Source organism: Pagrus pagrus (assembly GCF_965226575.1).
Source record: "Pagrus pagrus genome assembly, chromosome: 16".
Classification (NCBI taxonomy): Eukaryota; Metazoa; Chordata; class Actinopteri; order Spariformes; family Sparidae; genus Pagrus; species Pagrus pagrus.
This window is the reverse complement of record NC_140200.1, coordinates 23,116,398-23,135,584: the sequence shown is the minus strand read 5'-3', so window position 1 is coordinate 23,135,584 and position 19,187 is coordinate 23,116,398. Positions and strand designations below refer to the sequence as shown.

The 19,187-nt window shown below is 37.8% G+C and overlaps 1 protein-coding gene across 1 annotated transcript in view; it reads left to right on the top strand.

Annotated features, from left to right (window-relative positions):
- The first annotated feature begins 225 nt into the window (after positions 1-225).
- LOC311271383 (uncharacterized protein) overlaps positions 226-19,187 on the top strand; it is a 59,075-nt gene continuing 40,113 nt past the window's right edge. The window contains exons 1-4 of the mRNA XM_084377024.1: positions 226-271; positions 9,461-9,774; positions 12,726-12,947; positions 17,126-17,292. Of these exons, the coding sequence (XP_084233150.1) occupies positions 9,711-9,774; positions 12,726-12,947; positions 17,126-17,292 (453 nt within the window). The 5' untranslated portion in view covers positions 226-271; positions 9,461-9,710. The remainder of the gene's footprint in view (positions 272-9,460; positions 9,775-12,725; positions 12,948-17,125; positions 17,293-19,187) is intronic.

Genomic DNA, 19,187 nt, shown 5'->3' with positions numbered 1-19,187 from the left:
GACCTTCTAAAATCTGAAGTTTAGGCTTGAAAAATTAAACATCTGCTAGAAATATTTAAAAAAAAATGTTTTAGATGTGATTGAGGTGTAAACACACCTGCAGCTTTAAAAACATGCGCCTGCAGACCAACCCACCAGCAGGGGGCGACCTGCTAATTTAGCTGTCAGTCAGCTTCTTGAACTTTCTCCTCTTTGAGGATTTAGCTACTTGGAGCAAATTTGGACGCTTGACATCTGTTATTTTGCCGTCATGTTCTTACAAACCAAACTGGTGAGTCAGTTTACGTTTTAATTACCTTGCTGTTTCACTGTGAGGAGTTTTCTGTGCTTAGTGAACGTGGAGACGAGTTAAAAATGTGTGTAAGGTGTAAAGAGACAGAGAGTTTGGACGTGAAAATGTTGGCTTCAGTGATTTGGTGATTAGCTAGCTAGCTTATCGGGCTGGGTCCAGAGGTCAATCAATAATTCAATCAAACTTTATTTATATAGCAACCTTCAAACAATTCAAACTGCAATTCAAAGGGCTTTACAAGTGAAAATACATGGGGGGAAAAAACAGGTTTAGAGACTAATGCACACAAATCACAATAAAATGAGTAGTTAAAATAATAAAAGATGAATACAAGCAATTAAATGATAATATAAAATAAAATACTGCTTGTAAAAGTTGATACAATAAAAATAAAAAAGTTAATGGAATATATAAGAATAATGATAATAAGAACAGTAAAATGTAAATGAAAATCTATATAAAATATAGTAAAAAGGATATGGTTTTCTTTACTTTTTCTTATGCAAAATATATCTTACAACCCAGTGGTGGAAAGTAACTAAGTACATTTACTCAGGTGCTGTGCTTAAGTCACATTTTTGGGTAGATTACATTACATTATTCTGTGTTACTGTATAAAACATTTAAAATTGAGTCCATCGTTACCAGCTGCAGCATTGATGTAATACTTGAATGCATCAATAACTATAATCTAATGATATACTATATATAATTCTGAAACTGACTGACTGTTTTGCATAAGTGTGCTTTAACTTTTGCGAGGCCTACTTCAAGTATAGTAATACTTTTTGTATAAGCAAAGTTTTGAATGCTGGTGGCCTCATCCCCAGCACTTAGCCATTGAAAAAATAGTTTTAGTATGATTTATTGAACCTGGATAAATTGGAATCTGACTTGTGACAGGCATTAGGGTTAACTTTAAAAAACATCCTGAAATAGCCAATCTTCTCACTGATGGATTTGTTTGCTTATGTTAGTCACTACTACTTCTATTACTTTTAAAAACTGCTAAATTCACCAGGTTTATTAGTCTGGGTTTCAGTGGAGAGCTTCAGATTAAGTCAGTTTTATTAATACAATCTAGAATCATCAATCACAATTTGCCTCAAGGACCTTTACAATCTGGACGACATATGATACACTCTTAGACCTTAGATTCGAAGAAGGAAGGACCCCCTTCCCAAAATACAAGGAAGAATAATAATATTTTGAATACTTTCCAGCATTTAATCCATTTGTTGTACCTTATTGTCATTTACAGCTGGACATTATTATTTAAATTAAATGTCACAGACACATTCTAAGAGTTAAAATACTCAAAACATCTTGTTCAGAAAAAAAACTTCTGTCCAACCTCCAGTGCAAAACCTCCCAAATTTAATTTGAAATGATATAAAACAGAAAAACAACAAATCTTTATTTGAGAAGCTGGAGAGCTAGAAAACATTTCTGATTAGAGCTGACATAATTTTACCTAAAGTCTATTAATTAATTAGTTGTCAGTCATCAGTGTCAGTTTAAGTGAAAGTGAAAAATGCTTAGGTGCCGCATCAAGCCATAATGCAATGTTCTGTGGACGCGGGCTGTCAGATCAAGACATCTTTACAGTTAGAAAAAAACCTTCCTTCCAGATGTCTTTTCAGAAGTGAAATTGACCTTGTTACACACCAATCACAAGGCTTTGTATAAAGTTTTTTCAGTGACTTAAGAAAAGGCTTTTATATAAAAAACATGGTTGGTTGACAACAAATGCCAAAGACTTTGAAAGGGCTGGTAAGATGATGCAAGAAAGACAGAGTTTTTTTTTTATAAAACTCATCCAGAGGAAACAGTCTGATGCTGTTGGACAGACTATCATCTCACAGTAGTCAGGAAGTCAGTGAGAGCAGCCATAACCTCATTACACAAGCCATCACTAACACTCTGCGTCCATTTATCATGATTAACTAACTACTCTAACTGCTCTAATTTGGTCGTAATGAAAACCGGACTCATTAGCAGGTCTGTCGGGTCATTTCTAACTTTAATTGTGCTCATTGATGAAGAGGCTGAGACAGAGAGATCTCTCTTCAACTGCTCTTCTTTTTGGACAAAGTTGGATGTGGTGGAAGATTGACTCAGATCCTTTTCAATACTATAAACTACCTCTAAAGTCAATAATCAACAGTACAAAAAGTGAGTAAGTAATATCATATAAAATGTTCTCAAGTGTACCAGCCTGAACTACAGCCTTCAGATAAATCTCATGGATAGATAGATACATACTTTATTGATCCCAAGGGACCTTTAGATTTAGGGATTTAGCATAATTTCATGTACAGTAAGTAAAACATTTTCCCCTGAAATGTGGCAGAGATGCTCCTGTAAAGCACAGAGTAAAGTAACGTCCCACCCTGTGTGGAGGTCTCCGGACTCAGTGACAGTTGGGACAGCGTGACTGGGGTTATGTTCGGTACACAAAGTGATTTTTGCAGCCGCTGCTGTGTAAACGGGACTTGGTCTCTGTGTTTGCCCTCTGCAGAATTCATTCTCGTCTGACTGTTGATCTGTCGGGCTAATGCAGTCTGTGCTTTTGGCTCGCTCCAAGTGTGCAGATAAGACCAGAGGGCAATTTATTGTCAACTTAATCATGCTAAACTGTAAATATGGAGTATATAAATTGCAAATTATGTGCTAATGATGAAGCTCTCAGTCTCAATTACATGTTAATTGAGTTGATTTGACAATCCTCTACAGATTCCCACTGTAATGCATTCATTACCAACTTAGTCCACCCACCCTGTAATGTTTATCGTGATGTCACTACTCCTATAAAAACAGTTCAGATACATGTATTATGGTTGTTTTGTAGATTCAAAACTAAATTTAACTTAACTCAGACCGTCACTGTCCGGCTCAAGACTGGGAAAGGAGGGGAAAACACACGAGTTGTAACTTATAATTTTACATAACTAAATGGCAAATGAAGATAAAGACTAACTAAACTAACTAAATACAACAAAACCAAAGAGAGTGGAAGCCAGAGGACAGAGAGACTGGCAGACTGACCCCAAAATGATTAACTGAATTTCATATTTCAGCTGTTGTTCAGCTTGATACTTAATTTAGGCCTAATCATAACATAACATTACATTAATTTAGAAAACGCTTGTTTGCAAAGCGACTTACACAAAGTAAATTCATCGAAGCAATTGAAAAACTATTTATAATTTGTATTAAACTATTTAAAGCCCATGTGATTCAGATATGAGAAGAAAAAGCCTCACATTTGAGAAGCTGGAACCAGCACAGTGTATATTTAGCATTTTTCCAAATCGATTGTCAAAATGGTGGCTGATTGATTTCCTTTAAACAAATTATTGGTTAATTAATTGTTGCAGCTGTTTTTTTTTTCACAGACATTAATTGATTTGTCATTTCACTGATACAATCTATTGTATTTCTGCGTAACAGCCCTGTGTTTTTAATCTATTATCCTGCTGATGTTCCTTCCAACCTGATTATTGATAGAAGTGTCATCCTACTGCTTTGGCATACATGACACAAACCTGCATCATGGGAGGAAACGTCAGCAACTCCTGTAACAGCTGAGCCTATTGAAGTCCTCTGTTTCTGTATAAACCCTGAGGCATCAGAGCTGCAGGGCTTTGCAAACATGGCGTTGACTCATAGAAAGTCTTTTTAACATAGTCTCACGAGGAAGGAATAGCTTTCTGATTTTCCTCATCCAAGGTCATGGAGCCTGGAAAAGAAGAACAGGATTTGTCAAACAACTTCCACTTCACTACATCTCCTGAATAGGAAAGGAGTTGTCTCTTGGTATGTTGATGCTGAGTTAAAGGGCAGATGATACAGATAATAGTGACTCACAAGTGCAGAGGCAGCACAGCTCAACATACCTGTATGATGCAATATGATGCAACAGATGCACAAACTAAGTACAAGCAAGCAGCAACCGTGGAAGTGCCAAAAACTGCAGTTCCTCAAATGGCCACTTGAGGCTGACTACAAAAGTGAGTCAGTCCCCATAAGAGCCCCAAAGTAATCATGTTTAAAGCCTGGCACATAAAGACTTTGGATCTCCATAGCTAATTTTCCCACTCATAACACCTGTTCAGGGATTGACTTTTTATATAACTCACTCATTTAAATTATATTAAGGCTTAGAGTTATGCATAATTTGGGTAGCGGGCGCTTTGAGTGACAGCTAGCTGCGAGGTGTCTGCTGGGCTTCACCTCAGCTGATGCCACTGATCTTCACCTCTGGACCGTGCTTGTTTTATTTTATATGCAAATATCGGACAAATAATATGACTTGCTATGTGGTTAATTTGACTAGCAGACAGGAGCAGAAGGACAGACGCTGGTGTTTTGGATAAACAAGCAACCCCGTTAGAGGTAACCGGCAGACAGCTGCTGGAGCTGGTGAGTTCTAAGCCCAGAGCTTCTGGAGGAATAAACACCCAGAGTCGAGGACAGAACCGAGTTTGTTTTTGAAACTTTTGTGATTAAAACGTGGATTGATTGATTGTTAAATGGAGGGGGAACAGTAACATAACAGAGAGAAATTGAATATCTGGTGAGCGCTAACTTTGGAGACAAAACTGAACACAGACACACATACACACCCTTGGTATGGACTATTGCTTGCTATCTTGCGGCTAATGTACAGGAAGGTATTCTGTCTGTTTAGGGTGAATAAACTCGCGGGTAACTTGGGTAAACAAAAACGATTCAGCATTCAACGCCACGTGAATAACACAGGTTGATTCACTTCCTTTTTCTGTGTGAGCACAGCTAGTTTGTTAGCTTGGTAGTTTGGGTCTAGCTGGACTCTTTTCAATAACCAGGTATCCAGTTACCATATGGCTGCCTCAGCTCCACTCACGCTGCACTCCTTTGCCCACTTTTGATTAGCTGATTAGCCAAGATGGCGATGGCTGTACCACCCACTTTGAGCTTCATACTGGCTCTCCAAAAAGCGTGTGGGTGACGTCATGGTGGCTCTGTCCAGTATTTTTAAATTCAATGTGTGCACACCATTATATTTATCAATTGTGTTGTTGAGACCTGCAGATTAGTAGTCAGGCTCTTTACAACTGAGGAATTGTAAAGAGCCCGGTCAAGACAGACTGTCCAGTCCTTTGTCTCACTTTAGGGGCTGTTTTATTCTTATCATTAATAATAAGAACTAAACAAAATATTATGAAGCTAGACAGTAATAAGTGAGCACCTTTGTCCTCAAACTTCTATTTTTATTACCTACTATCTATAATAGGGAATGTTTTAAGATATTTATCATAAAGTACAGGGGGTTTGTTTAAAAAGAAAATGTTAAAAAAGTTGAAAACGGAGAGAGTAGGTAAGTAGGATAACACCATCTAAGACTGTCTCATTCACTTTGAAGCCAGACTGGTTTTAAGCCAAAGTATCACCTCACCACTGATGACCTGTCGCTCTGTTTATACTGTTTTTGTGAGCTGGAAAGTTTCCTCTGAAAGAGCACAAGTGTCTCCCATCTTTCTATTCAACCTTTGATAACAAACAACAACATGTGAGATAACTAACCAACCCTGTCGTACCTATTTTGGAAAGTAAGCTAGATTGGTCAGAAATAGCTTTGTTTTTGTGGTGTGATTGGTTGTTTGTACACGGCTGAGCTGGCCAGGCTTATTGACATTGTACTGAAGTTTTTTTTGGTGGTGTCTGTACTATTGCACCTACATCCCCTGCAGCAGTAATGAGCTGAACACGCCTTGAACTGAGGTTTTGTCTTAAGGTTCCTTTTTATTCTGTAAGGACATATGATTAAGAGGATTTGATCCACAGATCACAAACAGGAGTTTGTCTTTGTTTTGTAACCAGAGTTGTTGTCGGAGTAAAAGGTGCGGGGGAGTTGGGGGGGATTATTTTTAGGTTAAAGGTTAAACAGAGAGGCTTGACAGACTAAATTAACTGGATTATCTGTCATTCTCGTCTGGATTTCAGCATAGTAGGATTCTCCGGGAGAAAAGCCCTCATAGTCATTTCACCTGTGCACACGGTTCCCACAGTACTCTGTGGACAAACAACCGTTAATTCCTTATTTCAGAAAGCTCGTACAGGGACTAAAGGCGTACATGTTTGATTCCTCCAGCAGCCCTAGAACTAGATATTGGGGATAAAATCTGTATCTTCCCAGCAAGGACACAGGGGATGTTTATTTGAATACTAAATTATTTCCTTTATTTTATTAAATTGCCTCCAAACCTCAGAGGCAATCCTGCATATTGTTACTTTTCATCTCCCTTCTGTCAGAGGCCTTTGTGACCACGCAGTTGAATATCAGCTGTGAATTTTTTCAAGTATTTAATCAATTGTCAGTTTTGTAGTTTGAGCCCAGATTGTGGATTTTTAAGTACGCTCTTAAATAGAATATTATGATAACTGAATGTGTAAAGTGAAAAGTTTTATTTCACAGTTCCCTTGACCTAATTGATCGAATTTTAGGGTGTAATTTACCACTACTGGTATTACCACTACTGTTATTACTACTACTATGACTACTACTACTACTGCTGCTGCTACTACTACTGCTACTACTACCCTAGTGCCAGTACAATCCCTACTACTGTTACTATTACTACTACAGCCAATATAACCCATTGTGTTGCTGCTGTGACTGGTTCAAGTAAGATTACTACAACTACTTGTACAACTACTATTACCACTATTCCTACTGTTAGTTCTGCTCCTGCTGCTGCTGCTAGTACTACTACATCTACCAACGGCAAGTTAGAAAACAACTTCTACTACTACTTTTACTACTACAAATACAGCCACTACCACTACTACTACTTCCAACACTTCTACTACAACCGTTTACCTTACGCCAAGCTCTGCTAATTGTATTGATCCAACTCTTGCACCCGCTACTGTTCCTACTACTAATCCTGCTGCTACTACTACTACTACTATTCAGTTTACTGTCATAGAGGAGGAAAGAAACCTGAAAATATTCACATTTAACAAGCTGAAATCCTTTTTTTTTTTCTTAAAAAATTACTCAAAACTTTTAGTTGATTATCTAAATAGTTGGTGATTAATGTGATAGTTGACATCTAATCGATTAATCTATTAACCATTGCTGCTCTAACTAGTACCGCTGCTGCACCACCCATTTCAAACACTACTATCCCACTAGTGATACAACCTAGTTGTGCTAATTCAATGAATACAACCTCTAGAACTGCTCCTACAAATAATCCTTCTACTACTACTACTACTACTACTACTACTATTAGAATTACTGCTGCTGCATCTGTTGCTGGTCAGGAGGGAGTAAAACAAACAGAGTTGGACCGTCAACCAGCCAACGGATTAGAGATTAAAAGCAATTTCTAATCTTCTTTTGCTCGGCTCTTTAGATATGGCCAAACTTGGTGATGTCTGAGCTTCAGCTGACCTACAATAAATTAATTCCTTCAACTTTCCCCCACTTTTAATATCAAAAAGGTCTCTTGTTGGTGTTCATCTTCACTTCACCCCCCACCTTCCCCAAATATCCCCAAAAAACCACAAAAAATAAAATGACCATTTTCTGTCTGGGAAACGCCAGTGGAGGCACCCAGTGGTCTGTCCTCACGTGAACAGAGTAAATCCACAGTCTTATTTCTGCTGCAAATCCAGACATGGCACAAAGTGTCACTGGCCCCTCAGCCCCCCCTCAACCCTCCACCTTCATCCACATTTCATCATCGTCCTCTGGGATTGACTGCATGTGGAAACATTTAAAGTACTCAACAGTTTTTGCTTGGTTCATGCTATGAAGAGCTATATGGGCTAAATGTACATACAGTTTGATTATGTCAGCAAATTATTAGTCAATCGATTGGTTGATTGAGGTTTTGATAATTAACTTGTTTGAGTCCTTGCACAAATACAAACATGCTCTGCTTTTTTAATCGTATACGCTATTCAAGTAAATACAGTATCTTTATAGTTTTCTGACATTTTGTGCCCTAATATGATATATTCAAATCAAACAAATTATCATTAAATTAAACAATAATAAAAATGCTCTTTAATTGCATCTGGAAAAAAGAGATGAAGTGAGATAAATTGAAACACAAAACTGATTTAAAAGTCAAATTAAAAACCCAAGCAGTAAAATAGTATATAACATGTTTAAAATGGTTTATTTTGAAGGTTGTTTCATGTAATGTTAAAGTACAACTCATGAGATACAGTTTTAGGTGAAAAGGTTACAGGTTACAAAATCTTATATTAAAAATATATGAACAAAACTACATATATGAATTGCAAAATATGAAGAAAATATAAAGGTATATGCTTCCTATAACTTGCTTAGCACTTCTCTCTCATCTAAAATGAAGAAACATAACATAACAGCTTTTTTGTCATGAATAAAACAGGCCGATTTAAAGGTGTCTTTACTTCTATAACAAACATCATTTCTGTGAGGCTTTAACTGGGATTTATAGCTTGAGATTTGAAACAAAACCATGAAATTGTAGTCAACAGAGTACTTAGGTATTCATTTATTCTGCAAAGCTAGACTGCAGTGTCACAGTTTTCACAGTTTTTGTAGCAGCAGCCTCTGCAACAAAATCTAACAGGATCTGAGACATAATCTGTATGTGTTTAAATCTTTTTTCCCCAAACACTGAAGATTAAACAATAGAAACAGATTGATAAAAACAGCAAATCCAGTGACATAAAACTTGAGGGTGCAATCAGTGAGGATATAAATAAGTGAAACCAGGAGTTTAGCGTCCTAGTCACCTTTAGTCTGACACGTGTTTCTCCCTCCAGGATGATGTGCTTATAAGGACCACACAGACCAGTAACAGCTGTCAGACTGAAGGTGAGGTGAAGATGTTACTGGATAAGTCCAAGTCGTCCAGTCTGGGGTCACATCCTTACTGCTAAGAATAAAACCCACCCAGGGAAACACCAGTGTAAAGTGTCCTGATGGGCCGGGAGGGGGTGTGCTAAACAAACTGGTCACCGTGGTTGACAGATGCCCCCAGAAAGCCACTAACAGGATGACGCCAGCGCTGCGAGGGCCGCGGGGTAAAGACGGATTATGTCTGAGCAGTAGATAAACAGATTATTCCCGAAACGGTGCCTACTTTTTTAACCTCGTCACTCGTGCCACACTTACAGCTCCCGCTGTCCCACAATCCCCCTGGGCAGGAGGAACGCCTTCCTCCATCAGATGCACATCCTGGGATCATTAAGAGTGTTTCAACTGCAGCTCAGGGCCTCGAATGATCCGCCTTCTCAGACGACCTGCAATCCCAACTGACTGTACCCATGATCTCCACCTGAGCTAGAGGACGACCCCCCTCCCACCTCCCCTCACCCTGCTGGACTTACTTTGACCTTCATATTTGTTGGAAACTCTTCCTTCACAATGCGGTGGGAATTTGGACTTGTGCTGCTGTTTGTGTGTGCTGCACAAGCTGCTGGAATTAAAGGTAAGCCTTGTTTTGTTCACAAAGCCTCAATCCTCTGAGCCTTGACACCTCAAGTCCTCTACAACTAAAATTCACATGCTTTTACTTTACAAAAAGAATAAAGTTTGCATTTCTTGATAGATGAAAGCAGGTAGATGTAAGTATTTGAAGAGTAAGACTCTCTGTACACGTACTAAAGCAAAGCCTATTACGATTGCGTAAGTACTTGGCTGTGAAATCACTGAGGTGTTGGACACTGTCACTGTTTCACCAGAGGAAACAAAAAGGCTTAATTGCATCATAAAACGGCAACAAGTTTGAATAAATCCTTTGTCTTTGTCTTATTCTGAACCGCAGCCAAAGTGAAATCAGTATTTACGACCGGTCACGAATATGTGCAAACATGTCCACAATGCAAATGAAAATGGAAAGGGGATAATAGCACAGTTTAGTAGATTTATTGCCAGCCTGGTGACAGCTTGACAATTTGAATTACAGTACTCTCCTGACTTATTTATTATAAAAGCCTCTAAACATGACAAAGAGAGGGGGGGTTATCAGATTTTGTATTACAACGTCTGAATCATCTCGGGTGGAAAAAAAGTTTCACCTTCACTTCAAAACATTTCTTATATTTGTTCTAAAAGCATTGATACGTAGGCCGCCTGCTGAGTTACAACACCCACTGTAACTAATGCTGTCCTAAATATATCTGCTAGACTGTGTTTAAAAACAACCAGACAGTACACCAGGGAGATGCTTGTATTCAAAGCACCGTTAATGTACAGTGAGAGCTTATATTTTTAGTACGAGTGTGCATAAGGAGGGAGAGTGAACCTCAAAGGCTGGCAGGCTGATATAACTAAACTCCACTCTGATAATGTACAAAGGAGACAGACGGTTCTATAACCAGCGTGTAAGTGTAAATTAAGGAAATCCTTTGAGGCTGCCATAAATATATCACACTCATTGTGTTCAGTTTTGCCAATTTCTACCAAAGAACTGATAGTTTACAAATGTATTTGACTTCTTTTGTGTCCCAGTGCGTCTAAAGGTTACCTTGTTTCTGTGCTGTGTGGTAAACTGTGTCCTCTCGCACAGAGAACAGCTTGGAAAACTCAAACAAGCTTCTAGTTATGAGATCCTGGAGGAGAATTAGAAAAAGAAACAGGCCAGTGATCCTTAAGTGAGAACAAAAAGGTTTGTTTTTAAGTGGTATGTAGGTATGATTAAGATTTATGACTAGTCCAGATGTGGCAAGTTATGTGCACATATTCTGAATTTATGTAAATGAGTAACTTGAATCAGCTAAAAAATGCAAAAAAAACTCAAACTCAATAACCCAAATAATCTAAATGCAAAATACATAATATGTCAGGAAGGTTTTCATCGCCATGGCTTGCCCGGTTACTTAAGAATTGTATGATTAGGTGATACACATTGTATGATTTATTAGCTTTTTTTGGCAAGAAAACTGTATGCAGTGATGGCTTTTAATGTTCTTCATCAGTTAAAGCTGTAAAATCACTGACTGTATAATCTCCTCTCGTCTCTGTTTGATTTATTTGACCGTCTCACAATGACAGTCATCGGCCGCGTCACTTTTTGACAATGTTTTATTTTTTTTACGTCTAATGTGACTTCATATGAAACCATACCTTATTTATTACTGTCACAGAACAGCACTGCACTGATGACACTAATCATAATTGTCATTGATTTAATGTTTTCACTATGAAATGTCATAAAAGGTGTTAAAAGGTGGTCGAAATTATTTCCCAAAGCTAAAAGATGTTGAACTCAGATTGCATTTGTTATTCGTCCAAAACCTGAAAACATTAATTTTACAGTCCTGCATGATGAAGATAAGCAACAAATAAAGCCATATTGGTTGTATATCTTCATATTTGCTCTAGTAGACTGATTCGTTTTTGTCTTCTGACAGCAAGACTTCCAAGTTTCTCAGTGGGAGATTCTTCTTCATACTCTTTGATAATATATTTGTGACTGAAACTGGGCAACATACGGAGGGAACAGGCAGCCTTAAACAGAAATGTGATGGTGCGATTATGTCCCAATCTTACAAATTGACTGGTTAAGAATATGAAAATGAATATTTTAGCAGTTTTTTAATGTTCAAAATTAATAAGCATAAATCAATTACTGGATTCTTTGTTTCTTGAAATTAAAACAAGAACAAACAATTATTTTAATTATTGATTAAATGATTAGCTGTCTCGTGCATAAAATGTCACAAATGAAAGGGGGAAAAAAACATAGTGAAGTCTTTAAAGTTTTGTATTGTTCTACAAAAAATGCAGAGAATAACAAAATCATGACACTGAAGAAGCTAGAACAAGCACATATTTTTTGCATTTAGCTTGAAAAGCAACCCGATCGATTATCAAAAACTGATTGACTAATAGACTCTGTTTTCTGTTTTGTATATGAAATGCATGAGGCCTATTTTGGTCATAGTCAGTTCCTATCATATGACAGGGCTGCTGGTTACTACAACAGCGAGCCTGTTAGTCATGATCTGATCAAACATGATATGTGTGACATGAGTTTATTGTTTGAAATATCTGGAAACCGTTTATTAAAATAAACATTTAACATACGCAGCAGGAGAAACTGCTGACATAAAGACATCACAGAGGACTGGAGCAGCTGGTTCATTTATTTGAATTTTTGTAAACGTCATTTTCTGTTTGTTTTCAGATGCTTGTTGTACCAGATGTGTGGGGTTTACAATAAATGGCATCATTTCTGTAGTCAGACGGAAAAGGACACCAAACCCAATTTTAACTGTCTTCAAATGTTGCCTAAATCTTGTGACAGTAGTAGTTTGTCCCTTTGTAGCAAACACAACCATCTGTTGCTCCAAACAAATGCCAAGGATTTGGATCTGACCAGGATTTGGTCTGCACTGAGTTTGACCCTGAATCATTTTCTGTCTTTTTCCTGGTCAGAGCGCAGCATCAGGCTGGACTCGGGGGTGAAAATGGAGGCCGTTGTCTCTGGAGGTCTGGTGGAGCTGCTGAAGGCGTCCACACAGACCGAAGGTTCAGGGTTTGAAGTGGGCAGACGTCGATCGAAGAGGTCGGTGTTCCTGCACTCCGGAGTGAGAATCTGCCCCCAGGAGACCATTGAGCAAGTGCTCGCCAGCCACCAGGCTTATTACCAGCTCAGAGGTACAAACATCACCCCAACTCACAATCATACAGTTGTAAAGATCTGCCCAAAGATGAGTCCCTAAGTCTGGCCATGCTTAAAGGAACAGTTCACCCAGAAATGAAAATTCAGTCATTATCTCCTCATTTCGTAGTCCACAAAACATTTCTGGAGCTTCCCAAAAAACAGCGCAGCAGCATTCTCCTAAACAACTGAAGTAGCTGGGGACTCTTTTAAAACGTAAAAAACAACCCAAAAAAAAATAAAATGACAGTGAACTCCAAGTGTCCAGACGACCCAGCGATCCCAAATTGATTTGTAAAGATGTTGTTTACACCCTCTTTAAGCAAAAAATCTACTGTAGCTGTAGCACCCTGTCTGAAGTGGGTGCACAAACACGATTGCACGTTGAGGGTGTAAATAACGTCAGCAAATATCGGATCTCAGGACTTCTGGCGACTTGGATTGCACCGGACGAGTTGTACTGAGCCATTTTATGTTTTGTCCCCCAGCTACTTCAGTCGTTTAGGAGAATGCTGCAACGCTGTTTTGCTGTGAAGCTTCAGAAATGTTTTGAGGACTTCTAAACTTCACCTGACTTTCCATCAGCATGGGGGGACTAAATAATGCCTAAGCATAATGACTAAATTAAAATTTTTGGGTGAAGTGTTTCTTTAACAGCTCATCAGTGGTATTTATTGATGTCACACACACTGCTTCTCAGCTCTTATATTTTCTGCATTTTTCCAGCTTGTCAGGCTTTCTAACAGGTGTTTTTCTTGTCACAAACTCGCTTTGAGCTGACACCTTAGAATTTAAACAAAGGCACACAACATTGATTAAACTTCAATTTTCCACAGCCTGGATTAGGTTTTGATTGATTTGTTTCCTACTTTCCACCGGGCAGACTTTTTCTTTATTCCTTTCATTCTGGTAGGATTGAATCCAGCTTGGTTTTTTTTTTTTTGGTTGCTAACACAGGGGGCTTCTTGTAAACTTTTTTTTTTGGAGCACTCAAGGACATCCTGACATCCTGACATCCCAGCAGGCAGCAGAAACTGTTGCACTGAAAAGCTGCGTTTGTAGAAATTCAAACGCTAAAAAGAAAAACTATCAAAGAGTTGGGTCTATAAAAAGAAAAAGTTTTGTCATTTGTTCCCTTGTAAAGGGTTGAAAGGTGACTCAAATGTCAGACTGCTGTGGAATAAAATACTTCATTTACCAGTTTGATGAGAAGTAAAGCTGAAATTGAAAATCAGTGTGAAACTGCAAAAATTGAAGAACTGCCAAAACTAAATTAATGAAAGCATCTACTACTCAGTCAGTTAAATGCTTCTTTTTCTGTTGTTTCTGGTAAACCAAAGATGGACTTCTGCTGTCGGACAAGAGCATATGAGCAATAAAGTTAATTTTAATGATGTGAGCGAGTCAGGTTTGTGTTTGTGGTGTGTCGCCTGCTTCAGGGTTGAAGTGACTCGCCTGGTTTGAATCCAGCTGGGACAGCTGTTGCATGTCTTTCTCTGCTTTCCATGTTAATTTGAACTTGCAGTAATAGCACAGTTTTATTTTCTTTTACTCCCATACAACAGATATATAATGCCCCTTTAAACAAATGGAGTCATAATGATGTTAAACTCATCACCTCATCAAGACTGAATGAAGTCCAAACGTTTTCCTTTTCTAAGAGGCATGACAAGCAAGATATCATAATTGTTGGTAGAAGTTGGACTATTGTTGACCAGATAAGTGACGAGAAAGCAAAACATAACAAAGAAGTGTTTCATTTCATTTTGGACTTGGTGTTCATTGTGAACATCGTGAACACACATTAAATTTCGACTTGCAAGGACCAATGAAATAAAATCATAGATCCAAACCATATGAATAAAAATATTAAATTAGTTGTTTGGTCAAATGTGTAACAGCAGAGAGCAGAGAAAGGAAGTGGAGTGGAAGTGATGTGTGACTGAGGTGCATCTAATAATGTCCCTGGTCCATATCTATAGTACATTATCTGAGCCATGAGAGGTAAACTTACAGGAACGGGAAAGAGGTTTCTCTTCACGTATACAACAAGGGTTTAATGTCCCTTTTTAAACAAATGAAAACATTATGATGTCTAACTCACCATCAGTCCCTCAAACTCACCGTCCTCTTGTCACCTCGGTCAAATGAAGTTCGTCCCAAATGTTTTCTTTTTCTAAGAAGCATGACAGGCAAAGTATCATATTGCTGCTCGAGGTTGGACCATTGCTGACCAGACATGACAGTAAAACAAAGTAAATCACAATGAAGCGACAGATTTCAAGTCAGACTCTGTGTATATCGTGAATTATTGTGAATCTCATGTACACAATTTTCTGTTGGGTTTGCAACAGCTTAAAGCGATTAATTAAAATTAAACATAAATAAGTGAACTAAAATGTTTTTTCCCCCAAAATTTCAAATCCGGTCAAATCAGTTTAATACATCAGAATAGAGAAAAAAATGACAGATGGAAGTGGAGGGAAAAGACGTGTGACGGAGGTGCCGGACCAGGTCAGACCTCAGGAAACAGCTGAGCCAGCTGAGCAGTCAGTCCAGTCAGGAGTGATGAAGTGACTCCTTCACCTCTCTTACTCAGGTTGACAGGTACAAGTTTGTTCCTGTCAAAGCTCGGACAGAGAGAAGTGACTCAAGCTGTTTAGTTTACAGCTTATTTATTTTTTTTACCACAGAAACAGAAGGCTGTTTTCTGTCTTGTTTTCAGTCCTGTGACAAATTTAACACTGTGTATACAGAATATTTATGAAGTGCAGTGCTGCTTCGTATTGCATTAATGCTCCTTATTGGGGTTGAAGTAAATCAGACACTTCTATACAAACTGGGTTTGACAGTTTAATTCTGTTCTGCACATTAGCTTTTTTTTTTTATCTCCACTGATAAATGTGAATGCAAATGTCTATTTTAATCTCTTTCTTCTTCTCATCTCTTATCTTGTCTGTTCTTTTCTCTATCGTTCTGCCTTTTGACCTTTTCATCCGTGTATAAATTGGAGTTAAGTGCCAGAGACAATTTTTTACTTGGGGCGTATCTCTTTCTAATGCAAAGTAATATGTACAATCTGAAGGGATTCTTTATAATAAACTACATTTGGAATATTGAAGGTTATGACCCTCAAAGGCTGACTCTCCTGTATTTGTTCAGTTTTTCCTACCTTATTCTAGCAGTTAGCATCACGTGCTGTACATCATTTGATTCATGAGAAGCTGAAGTGTCAGTTTGACTCATTTAAAGTCCCCATTTTACATGTGCTTTGTCTGAGAACGGATGAATTTACCAGATTATAAAAAGAATGTCAGTGAATTCTTCTTTTGACAGAACCTTCTTTTATTCAGAAAGATGTACTTGGATTTTTTAGACTTTCCTTTTTATTTTTTCTAAGCAAGTAACAGCTATATCTGTATATTATTATCTTCTGCGTTTTACAGTGAAAAGCAGCTGTAATCCTATGTTTCATATACCGACCATGTAGATTTGTCCAAAAAGTTGAGACGGTCAGTTGACAGGTTATTAAATCATTACAGGTGGCATCGAAGCAAAGATGACTTTTTTTCAGAGAAATATGTAATCCATTGAACAAGAACAACAAAAGTACTGTAGCTTGGCTACAACTAGAGGAAGAAGCTACTTTAGTTTTCTCAACGAATCAATGCTGCAGAATGTAACGGTGTAATCATGCTCTCTGCAGAGCCCCTGAATGCCCAAATGAGACAACAATGCCAATGAAAAGTACCAGTACCAGTGAAAAGCTGAGAAACTCTGCTTTACGTGAGTTTTTAAAGCACAGGGAGAGGATTAGTGGTTCAAAAGTTATCAGAAATTTTAAAAATGACAGCTTTTATTATCCTCTAGCAGCTGTCTATTTAAACAGGAGTTTTTAATGCTGTGGTTTGAGATTCAGCTACCATGACTTTTAGTAAGAGAAAAATCTGTTAACAATTCACAGAGATATGATGTTAACAAACAACCACGTTTGCCAATTGGATCTGTGGGAAATAAAGTGCCCAAAATACTGGAAATCTGTGACAGGCTCATTTATTGTAGTTTAGAGTGTAGAGCAGATTGTAACTGTGTAGAGGATCTCCTGGCAGCAGTGTATTTACTGCTGAAAGTCTAAGAAGCTGTGGTCTCTGTGTGTGTGTGTTTGTTTGGTCAGTTTGTCAGGAGGCTGTGTGGGAGGCGTTCAGGATCTTCTTCGACAGGATCCCCGGGACGTCAGAGTACCAGACGTGGGTTCACACGTGTCAACACGAGTCGCTCTGTATCTCCGACCTCGCCAAAAACTTCAGCAGCGCCGAGGAGCACATGAGCATGATTCAGAGGGTAAGAAAATCACAACGGGCTTAGAGAACATCCTGCCTTCAACACTCAGCCACCACAAACATAGACAACGTTTAGACATCTCACCAGAGATGTGAGAAAAAAAAAATCCTGTAAATATGTGAATGTGTCATATAAGATTATTTTTTTCTGCCATAGAGATGAAATATTTACGTTGAACAAAACATTCACTGTCAACATTAGTCATCTGTTTTCTGCTAGTCCTGTAAACAAAAGCATGAGTCATAGTTTTATGGTTAGCCAGCATGGTAATGTTTATATTAAGGTCCTTGTAATGAGCTTTAGTTAATAGGTAATAAGGCCCTTATAAGTCCTTTATAGGATTGACATTATGTATTATTAATACTGTGTTAATAATGGCATCATAAACACGTTTGTTAGATTATAAGATATTTACAAGCACTTGTGAACAGTTTATAGACTGTGCAAGATTGTTAATAAAAGCCTTGAGCTTCTTATAATTGTTTATGATAGCATTACAAAGATGTTGAGTTCAATTAACTTACCTGTTACATCATTGTTAACCTTGAGTAAGCTTTTTGTGGCTTAATTGAGATTAATACATAATTAATTATGCATTTATTAGCAGTTAACTCTACTCTTGCTACTGGCTCTAAAGCAAAAGTCTTTAGATGAATACATCTTATATTATGCACTTACAAACTTTTTTAAAGACTTTTATGTTGATTGGATAATAAAGAAAATTCTTAAAAACGTGTTAATAAGTGAATGATAAAGGATGTATTAATTATAATAAGGCAGTGTCCTTGCAGAAAGCAGTATTAACTGTCAACAAATGCATAATAAAGTATATATTAATCTTAATAAAGCAACAAAAAAGCTTTGTAAAGAGTAACGATATTATAAAAGCCAAGTTAGTCTAAGTCAATGAATGTTTTTGTTATGGAATTAGAGACAATTATAAAACTCGTACGGCTTTTATTAACATTCTTAAGCAGTCTGTAAACTGTGAGCAAGTTGCCTTAAGCGCCCCTCCAGTCAGTTTTTCTTCCTGTGTGATGGTTGTTGTTCGTCCTCAAACAGAGAATGGGGGCGTGGTTAATATTAATACGCAACCAGACTAACATTCCTGCAAGATAAACATTAATAGCATGGATTAGTGATAGCATCGATATATTAGCATGGACCAGCAGCGTGAATATTAGCAGGGATAGTGCTGGCTGTCACTCAAACAGAAGATCTTTTCTGTTTGAGTGACAGAAGTTTTCTGATAAACTTTCCCTCTGCTCTGGTTGCCAACACCGGTCTGCTCTGAACAGTCACCATAGCTATCTCTCCTACTCTTGCTCAACCACTCACACACCACACACTGCCCTGGATCTTAAAGAAGCCACACTGCTTTTATAACCCCTATTGGAGGACGACGTACCACTCCCAGATTCTGCTATAGTCATATGTTATTATTCCATATTAGCAACAGCTTAAATTTAGTGACTTTGAGCACAAAATTAAGTAATTTGGCAACGAATATTTGGCAAACAGTGAGACTTGACAACATTGCCAGGAAAGGAAAAATATGAAATGTCGTAAAATACCAAAATACACTGGAGAGGGGACTTTAAGGGGAATTTTTAAACCTGGTCCCTGTATACTGTTGTTTAATAACGTCTTCTAAAGTAATAATTAATGCATTCATGATGCTATTATAAATGCTTGAATAGTCTTATTGACACATAATGATGTAAATAAGCATCTGACTAGGACTGATGAGGGTCTTATTAGCTGTTAATTAACACTTATCACAAGGATCCTAATATAAATTGTTGCCTGCAGCACTTGGTACTGCAACACCTCAGTCATAGCAAGCTGAGGTAGCCTAAACATTTTGTCAAGGTCATGATTTTCTAATGTTAAAC